This window comes from Nyctereutes procyonoides, unplaced genomic scaffold (genome assembly GCF_905146905.1).
Source record: "Nyctereutes procyonoides isolate TBG_1078 unplaced genomic scaffold, NYPRO_anot_genome, whole genome shotgun sequence".
In the NCBI taxonomy this organism is placed as follows: domain Eukaryota; kingdom Metazoa; phylum Chordata; class Mammalia; order Carnivora; family Canidae; genus Nyctereutes; species Nyctereutes procyonoides.
This window is the reverse complement of record NW_026575140.1, coordinates 67,354,129-67,364,280: the sequence shown is the minus strand read 5'-3', so window position 1 is coordinate 67,364,280 and position 10,152 is coordinate 67,354,129. Positions and strand designations below refer to the sequence as shown.

Sequence of the window (10,152 nt, the reverse complement as noted above, 5' to 3'; positions counted from 1 at the left end):
CCCGGACCCTAGCGGACCCGTGCCTGCAGAGACGCGCCCGGCCCGTGCGCCGCAGGGCGAGGCAGCCGCTGGGAGCGCCGCGGCCCGAGGACGGCGGCCGGGGGCGGGCCCCGGCGCGGGGCGCCTGGCGCGGAGGGGGCGGGCCCGAGGCGGGGCGGGCTGCGGCGCGGACGGGCGGTCGCCGCCGCAATCGCCTGCAGCCTGCGGTGCCGAGCGCAGCGGCGGTGCATGGCCCCGACGGGAGGCGCGCCGCCCGCAGCCGGAGCCCGGCGCCCTGCCTAGCGCGGCAGCCGCTCGGGCCCGCGCGTCCTCGCCCCTCCGGCCGCAGCCCCGCGGACATGACCGCGTAGCCTCCTCCTGGCTGGGGTTTGCGGGAAAGTCTTCTTCATGGAAGCGATGTCCCCCCAGCAGGAGACTCTAGGGGGGCAGCCGGGGCGCTCCTCCTCGCTGACAGGCGTGTCTCGGCTCGCCGGAGGCCCCGGCACCAAGAAGGTGAGGACACGGAGCGGCGCCCCGCGCCCGCCGCCGCCGCCGCCGCCGCCGCCCCACTCCCAGCGCGCGCCCTCCGCGCCCTCCGCGCCCTCCGCGCCGCCGCCCGCCGCCGCCGCGGGGACTTAACGCTCGAGGCTCGCGGCCCGCTGCGTGAGTCCCGGGACGTTCCCGCCGTCCCCGCCCTCCGGCGCCACCGTCCCCCGAGTCAGCCCGACACCCCGGGGCCCTTCGCGTCTAGAGGCGTAATCGCTCCGGGAGCGGCCCCCGCAGCCTCCCTCCCCGTTTCCACCCGCCGCGGGACCGGCGGCCGGGCTCCTCCTCCGGTCGGGGCGCGCGGGCGGCCACCGGGGCCTCGCCTTTCCCCGCCCCCCCGGGGTGCCCTGGGGGCGCCCCCGAGGTCCCCCGGGCGCTCAGCGCCTGCGGACGAGGTCAGCTCCGAGTGGTCAGGGCCCGCGGCGGCGGCCCCCGGCGCGGAGGAAGGCAGGCGGGCGGCTGCGGCGCTCAGCCCCTCACCTGGACCCCGACGCTCGGCCGGGGGGGGGGGGGTCGTGGTGGGGAGGGCTGCTTCCTGCGCCCGGGCTCGGCGGCGGCGCTCAGACTCGCAGGTATGCCTGGGATGCTAACGGTCCAGACCGCGGGGGCGCGGAGGCTTAGTTCGGCCTGGACCCGGGCGGGGCGGGGCCCGTGGGCTGCGGCGGAGGGGCTGGGGGCTGGGGGCTCGGGGCCGGCCCGGCGGCCTTCGCCCCGCGGGGTCCCCTGGCCCCCCTGCCCCCCCAGCACCCCAGGCGGCGGGGCGTGGGGCGGCGCGCGTGTGCCCCGTGGGCGCCGGGAGCCGGGACGGGCGACAACTTGTGGCGTGCGGTTCCGGGCGTCCCGGGCACCCGTGCAGCTGGCGCCGGGGAGAGGGGCCCCTGGGCAAGGGCACGTGGCCCCGAGCCGCCGGCCTCGGCTGCCCCGCTCCCCGCGGACCGAACTGGGGGGTTTCGGGCCGTGTCTGCGCTTCCCCCGCCCCCCCCCCCGACCTTCTGGTATTGGCCCTTTTTTGCCCTGTGCCCTGAGGGTACCCGCCCAGCGTCTCTGGAAACAAATTGGGCTTAGAGGGATGACGGTCCTTAGGAGATGTCCGGAGGCGCTGCTTTCCCCCAGCGGCTGTGCCGGCCTTCGGGTGGCCGGGACCCCACAGTCGTCCCTGAGGCTGCGCACACCAGGAGCCTGGTGGATGCAGGTCGGTGGAGGAGAGCTGAGAGCGCCCGAGTGTGTGCGGGACCCCCTGGGAGTGCCTGCGAGTTGGTGACCGTGCGGCTGAAGTGCTGGCAGCCTTTGATGTGCGGAGGCTGTGGTTTGTCCTTGTTGCTTTTCTTCTTCTGAGATGAGATGCAGGGATGGCGCGCGCCTGCGTGTGTGTGTGTGCGTGTGCGTGTGCGTGTGAGAATTTACCAGGCTAGCGCCGCATTCAGGAAGGTAAATGAATGTTCAAAGTAATTGACACATCTGAAAGCATTTTTTTTTTAAATTCTTGTAAACTTAAGGAATTGGGAATAATCAAAGATTTATATTCCCGGACAGCTGTCTTCCTTTACTAAGGGAAATGAAACATCCTGGCAAAGAACATTGGAGTAGCTTGATCATTTATCAAGTAGTACTTGTCCATTAAATGAAAGATAGCCTCACATCTTGAACCATTGCCCTTAAGATGCTAACCTTCCTTATACATCATAATGGGCTGTCACATTACCAGCAGTGTGTCTTTCTTTTGGAAATAGATTTTGCTAATCCTGGTCATTCTGTAGCTTTTTACTTCCTTTGGAGCAAAGACGAGATTGAAGAAATCTTTTCTTTTGCTTTTAATGTGGGTTTTTTTTCCCCCATAAAAGTACATCCTTGCTTATCTTAAACATTAGCAGGCACGCCTTGATTTCAGGCCTCCATATTAGCAATAGAAGGTAATCGTAATAAAAAATACTTCCAAAGGATGGTTCATGGAATCATTGCCATTCTCTGGAGTCCATACTCTCATAGACTCCAGTCGTCATGTAACCCAAATACTCGACAGATTGATCTTTTTTAGTGTTTCATCTTGCGTTCTTTGGTGTTTGGTAGTTTTAGTGAGTCACGAGACTTATTTCTATAAAAGTCTACCATGTGGTTGTAGTGTTAATTATCAAGGCTTCGATCAATGTTTTTTAAACTGCCAGTTATAATCAACATTATAATAAATAGAAAAATCCTAGCAAATTAGTGAGTGCAGGTTTGTATTCTTTATTTCATATATGTATGTGTACTTTGGGTATTGATATAAAACAGTTGTGTGGTTTTCTTTCTGAATGGTCCATATTTTTAGAGACAAGTTTATTGGCCAGATCACTGCATGGAATCAGTTCATCTGGCTTTTACTTCTTGTTCTGTTGATATCTTAATGATCTTGAGGAAATCACTTGACTTGTTTCAGCTTCCTCATTTATAAAATGGGAATCAAAGGGATAATTCTGCAGAAAGTGCTTTGAAATAAAAGCATCTTTTATTCTATGAAAACAAGGTGATCTTAAATAATGGAAAGAAGCAAAACAATAGTGTCTTTCAAGCTAGTCATCCTAGAGAGACCGCTGTTAATCCTGTGGTCCTGCCATTGCCTAGAATGTTACTGTTAAGGGGGCAGTTTCATACAATGTAGTGGAATTTGGAATGTGATGACCCAGGTTCAAGTCTCTGCTGAGTTGGTCCTATCTTTCTGACCTTAACTGTAACCTATGATTTTCTATTTATAAAATGAACACGACAGTAGTACCTACTATTCAAGATTGTTAGGAATATGAAATGTGAAATTGAGTGACTACTGTCCTACAATAAGCACTCAGTAAGTATTAGCTCTGATTGTTTATAGTTTCTCCCATATTTGTGGTTCATACTGTGTCCCACTTGTTCAAGCCAAACTCTGGGATTCATTTTTGACTCCTCTTATTTCCTTACTCTACAGCAACCATCAGAAAGGCCAGTCAACAATTACTTCAAAACATATCTTGAATTTCTCCACTTCATCTCTTAGGGCTATCACTGTAGCCCAAGCCTGACCACCACCATCTCTCCCTTGTACGTTTACAGAAACTCTCTCACTTGTCTAACATCTCGCTTGCTCTTTCCTGACCCAGTTTCCAGTTAGCACCAGAGTGATCTTTAAAAATGTAAGTTGATCACATTGCTCACTTGCTTAAAATCCTGTAGTGGCTTTCCATCATATTTAGGATAAAATAGCCTTCTCTATCTCTCCCATCTCATTCCCTTTTCTACCTTGTGTATTCTCCAGCCACACAGGCCTTCTTTTTTACACATCAGGTCTTCAGATTCATTCCTCTTCTGAGGCCTTGGGTGGTGCTCTTCTCTCTGCTTCTGCCACAGGATTTTGCAGTGTTGACTCTCCCATGGTGTTCAGATGTTAGGGCCTCTCAGAGGCCTGTCCTGACTACCAAATGGAAGTTGCCACCCTCACTCTTGCTCTATACCTCTGTTTTATATTCATTGTAGCATTCATCCTTGCTTCTTATTTACTTCTTATGTTATCTGAACCCTTCACCAGATTGTGAAAACCATGAGAATAGGGATCTTATCTGTACTGTTCAAGGCTGCCTCTCCAGTGCCTAGGACAGTGCTACATACTAGGTACTCAGTAAGCACTAGTTGGGTAATACAGCAGTGACAGGACAGATGGAGCCCCTGTATTCAGAGTGTTTGATTTAGACCAGAATCAGCAAACCTTTTCTTAAGGGTCCAGATAGTAAATAATTTAGGTTTGTCGACCATGAGGTCTCTGTTGCAGCTACCCACTTTGCTGTTGTAGTGATAAAACAGCATAGGCAGTATGTAAATAACTGGGCATAATTGTCTTCCTGTAAAACTGTGTTTAGAAAAACAGGTGGTGGGTCCCTGGCGTATAGTTTGCTCACCCTCTAGTTTGGAGCTTTGCTGTTGACTAAAACTTTCTGTGCTGATGGAACTGCTGTTTATCTACAATGTCCAGTTTGATGGCCACTAGCTACATGTGGCTGTTGAACACTTGACATGTGATTAGTGCAACTGAGGAACAAAAAATTTTTTGACAGTCTCACTGAGGCATAATTGACATACAGGAAACTATGTATTTGAAGTATATAAATCTGTAAGCTTTGGTACATGCATATAATTGTGAAACCATCACAACAGTTAAGATAATGAACATATTTATCATAAACCCCAAAGTTTATGTCCCTTTCTAATCCCTTGGTTTGCTCCCCATTCTTAGGCAACCATTGGTCTGTGTTCTGTCACTGTAGATTAATTTGCATTTTCAAGAATTACATGTAAATGGAATCATACTATGTATTTTTTTGGCTTCTTTAATTCAGTATAATTATTTTAGGATTCATTAATGTTTTTGCATATACCAATAGTTCATTTCATTGCTGAGTAGTATTCCATCATGTAGAGAAGCCACAGTTTGTTTATCCATTCACCTGTTAGTAGGTTTTGGCTACTCCAAATAAAACTGCAGTGAACATTCATTTACAAGCCTTTGTGTAGACCTATGCTTTCACTTCTTTTGAGTAAACACTCAAGCATTGAATAGCTGGGTCAGATTTTAGATGTATGTTTAACATTTTAAGAAACTGTCAAATTGTTTACTAAAGTGGTTTTACATTCCCACCAACAGTGTATGAGTCTCATTTCTCCACATCTTCACCCACACTTTTTGATTACCCCCTTTTAGAGGGTATAATATGGTATTTCACTGTGGTCTTGATCTCCATTTCCTTAATGACTAGTGATGTTGAGCATCTTTTTGTTGTTGTTGTTGTTGAGCATCTTTTTATGTGCTAACTTGTCATCCATGTGTTATCATTAGTGAAGTGCTATCAGATATTTTGCCCAATTATAGTTGGATTTTTAGTTTTTGTATTACGGATTTTTAGAGTTACTTGTATATTCTGATTCAAGTTCTTTATCATACATGTGATTTGCAGATATTTTCTCCCATTCTGTGGCTGGTCATTTAATTATTTTAACAGTGTTTTTCAAGGAACAGAGTTTTTTAATTTTGATGATATCCAATTCATCATTTTTTCTGTAATTTTACTTAATTGTAATTTATTTGAATTTAAATTTAAGTTGCTGCATGTGTCTAATGGATACCATACTGGACAGCACAGGTTGAGACAAAGAGACAAAAGCAGTAATAACAAAAAATTAATAAACCATGCCAACTATTACTGAAAAAACAAACATGGATGTGGAGCTAGGCCACTCTGGCATTAAGGTTTCAAGGAAGGCCTCTTTTCAGTGTGGCTTTACTCTTTTATGAGTGAAAACAAGATGCTATAAAAAGATTTCAAGAAGTAGGAACAATTATTCAGGAATCCTGAGGTAGGAAAGAACACGATGCATTTGAGAAGTCAGTGTGTAGATGCCATGTAAGAATTATTGTTTTTATCTTATAGCCACATTTATTATTTTAATCTGAAGCAGAATTACCTACCTGGCTCATCAACTTTTATTCGCTAGTCAGAGGATTTGACTATTTCTAGAAATCAAAGATTTTCTGTCACCTAGGCTATCCAGAATAACACACAGTAGATTTGTATAGTAATTTCTAAAAGTGTGATTTTAAAAGGTAATGGGAACATATAGATAATGCTTCTGGATATGCATTCTGGATAGAATTCTAGATAAATCTTCTGGATAATGCATCCTTGAGGATATCCCTATTTGGATAGAACAGTTTTTATGAAATGCAATGGAAGCACCTATTAGAGTAATTTCGGTTAGAGATCATTTGTATCCTACTCAAGCACTCTGACCCTTTGGTTTCATGTACTAATTGAAAACTCCTTGAATAAGATGGATGTTGGGACCTATATGCACAGAAAGTCAATCGAAGCAACAGGATTTTAAAATAGCTCCAACATGTTAAAATGTGGCAGCTGTTGTTGTACACTTCATTCTGTCTTATCTTTCTGCATTCTCTGGGTCTTGGTAGAACACCCCCAAGAGCCAACTTTGGCCGTAAGTGCTGGAGTTTGAATGAAACATCTTGGAGAGTAAACTTTAAGTTTTACCCTATAATACTGAAAAAAATACTTTGCCTGTGGTTAAACCAGTATCTTGCTGAATCCCTTTCTGGTGTTATTCACAAAATCAATGGATAAAATCAGGTCCATAAAGTTGTTTTAGCTGAGAGAAGTCTGAAATTGTCAAAATCTAAGTTAAATTAATCAGAAATGGCTTCTGTTATCACTGGTGAGATCTCCAAAATTGTTACTGTACTTTGTTTCTTTGTCTGTAAAAATGGTGGTGATAATCCATATCTTGTATATCTTTTGACCCATATGTGGGTCAAAAGAAGAAAGTATATTCTGTACTTTTGAAAAAAAAAGAAGCCAATTAGTATCTTTTCCCAGGTGAAAGGAGGTGTAAAGCAATAAAAAGAGTTTTATTTCTTTGAATTTAACAAGAACATTTACATGCAAATGAGTGAAGAATGCTATCTGTCTCATTAGGCTCAGGCTACCATAACAAAATACCATAAGTTGAGTAGTTTAAACATCAGACATTGATTTTTTTTTTTTTTTTACAGTTCTTATAGTTCTTACAGTTCTGGAGGCTCTGAATTCCTATGATCTGGGTGTCAGCCAATTCAGTTTCTGGTTGGAAGTTCACTTCTTGGCTTGTGGTTGACCATCTTCTTTCTTTGACTTCATGGGAGGGTGAGGAGAAGTAGGGAAAGGAGGAGAGAGGGAGAGAGGTGGAGATGGAACTAGTTATCTCTGGTCTCTTCTTTTAAGGGCACTAATCTCATCATAGGGACCTCATTTTCATGACCTCATCTAAACCTAATCATCTCCCGAAGACCCCTGCCTCCTAATACCGTCACATTGGAAATTAGGGCTTCAACATATGAATATGGGGGAGGGGGGTAGGACATAGACATTCAGTCCATAACCTTACCCTTGAAAGTAGTCATCCTTGAAGGTCATAAATATATAAAGTAGAAACCTGAGCAGAAAGATAAGAATTTAATGTTTATAATTTATGGGATAATAAAAGGAAATTTTAAAGACTCTTTAAGTGAATGCCTAGCTATATATATAATACACATCAATTATGAAATGTTTTATTAGCTTATTTCTACAGAAGAAGGAATCTGAGCCCTGCCAAGGCCACAAGCAGCAAAGCTGGAATTTGAACCAGATCTTCCAACTCTATTTCTTTTTCTAACTAGATTATAGATGCTTTTGTTACTATTTGTAGCATAAGATATAGGAGAGAGTAAATTTGAATTCTGTATAACCAGCTGAGAAAAGCACATTTGAGAGATTTTTCTCCTGAGAGGTAATTCCCTTCTCTGGGAATCAGAAGCTCTTTCTCTATCTGCCATTGAAGGTTATGTTCACTGCTGCCATTACGTAAATGTCAGGTAAATGCATTAGTCAGGGTTCTCCAGAGAAACAGATTAAGAACAGTCCCATAATCTGCCATCTTTTCCTGAGGCAAGATGAGATGAGATGTCCCAGCTCACCAGTGAGGCAGGAAAAAGGGGGCGAATTTCTCTTTCCTCTACTCTTTGTTCTGTGAAGGCCCCCGAGAGATTGACTGATGCCCACTCACTGTGGGGAGGGCCATCTGTCTTCTTAAATCCAGTGATATAAATGGTAATCTCATCCAGAAATACGTCACAGACACACCTAGAAATGTTTAATCTGGGCACCCTATGAACAGTCAAGTTGACCAGTAAAATTAATCATTACAGTAAATGTTAACTAATAGTGACAATAAATGACACAATCATTGATCTGATTACCTTGGAAATGTATGACTTTTATGCCTTGGTATCTGTCATTTTCAGAAGTTTTATATAAGGCATTCATTGTTTCTCTGGAGTTCCTTAGGCAGGCCTGCTTTCCAGGCCAATATCTCGGTCTTGCTTGCTGCTGGAAAGTTTGGCATAGGCCCCAAACTTATAGAACTGTATTTCAAAGTTACATGTGGGTGTACAGATGATTCCACTATGGACAGTCATGTGTTTGGCAAACCCATTTGAAACTCTCAATTCAGAAAACATTTTATGCCATGAATCTTGAGTGTAGGAAAAAACTTGCTTGCATAGTTGTTTTTACTTAAAATGTAAACACAATAGTGCATTTTATTTTAACATGGCAAAAGAAAAATTAATTCTTTGTGACTCTAACATTCATATGTTAGAACAGAATAAATTGTATTTTTTATAAAACAAAACTTGAGGACTATCTTATTTTTATGCATTTGCATAAGAAGTAATTATCAACTTGAAGTGAAATAGTTAAAATAGGGAGTTGCAGCTTAAAGACCGAAAATTCACAAGTCACAGATTCCTAAATAGTGCACTTGTCGCTCTTGGTTCCCAAGTAAAGATGGTTGTGAAGCAATCGGTTACTCTGTAAGTTGTCCCGGATTATGAGTCGGAGAAAAGTCTGCAGAACAAAAGGTGGATATGTTCCATCCACTGGGAGAGGTGACAAGTTATCGCACCTAGAAAAAAGGAGACTTCAGTAATCAAGGTGTCCGAATTCTTTCAAAGTTCTTTTCCTGTTATCCAGGACTTGTTGGTAGTTCTTTTCAAAGTAAAGACATCTTGTGCCTTAAAGAACCACATAACAACAAAGATATGTGATTACGAAGCTGGCCTTCCTAGAAGTTATGAGTAGTTAAAAATATACTAGATTTCAAAGTAAATCGCTACTAACACATGTTGTAAACTATGAAGTTTCATAGAAATAAATGGGTATGTAACTACCACCAAGGTTCTGTATGCATATGTAGACATACTTATGCCTACACGCACTTGTATACATGGGCTCTGAAGAAACATGTATGTTTTGTTACTGTGATTTGCTAGATTTTATGACTCCTGCCTCTCATATCTCCAGAGCATTTGGCAAGAACCTCTGTTATAGACTGAATGTGTCCTCCCCTAAACTCATGTTGAGGTCCTAATCCCCATGGGTTGGATGAGGTCATGAGGACAGAATCCCCATGATGGGATTAGTACCCTTAGAAGAGACCAGAGAGCTTGCACCCCCTCTGGCCCTGTCCCCCGTATGAAGAAGTACAGCTGGAAGGCTGCTGCACATGAGGAAGAGGGTCTCACCAGGAACTGAATCTGTTGGCACCTTGACTCAACTTCCCAGCTTCCAAAGCTATGAAAAATAGATGTGTGTTGAGGCCACCCAGTCTGTGTTATTTTGTTATAGTAGCCTGTGCACACTACCTCTGAAATGAATGTTCATCCGCAGGAAAGTGTGCTCTCCATTCTTTATGTTGATGTCCCAAGTGCTGTGGATGGTAGGGACTCTGCGGGCCCTGGTGTGTGCACAGAGCCCTGCAGGCTGGGTATTCAGTGTGGTGTTGGCAACTGCAGCAGTTCCTGATGCAGCCTTGGATGGGGATGAGGGCTAACCTTTGTTGACTTATGGAGGACTTAGCTACAGTGGGAGAGGCTGCAAAGGGAGCAGAGGAAACTGCTTCCTGTCATCCACCAATAATGAGGCTTGCAGGCAACACAGCCCATTTTATTTTATAATTTTGTTTCAGTCTTATTTTCTTTATCTAGGACAAGTTTAGATTAGAAACATCCGACCAAGAGCAGAAATAGCCTTA

At 45.1% G+C, this 10,152-nt stretch overlaps 1 protein-coding gene across 1 annotated transcript in view; it reads left to right on the top strand.

Moving 5' to 3' along the window:
- The first annotated feature begins 273 nt into the window (after positions 1 to 273).
- Positions 274 to 10,152, top strand: part of ARHGAP20 (Rho GTPase activating protein 20) — a 134,720-nt gene continuing 124,841 nt past the window's right edge. The window contains 1 exon segment of the mRNA XM_055306426.1: positions 274 to 492. Within this exon segment, the coding sequence (XP_055162401.1) occupies positions 388 to 492 (105 nt within the window). The 5' untranslated portion in view covers positions 274 to 387.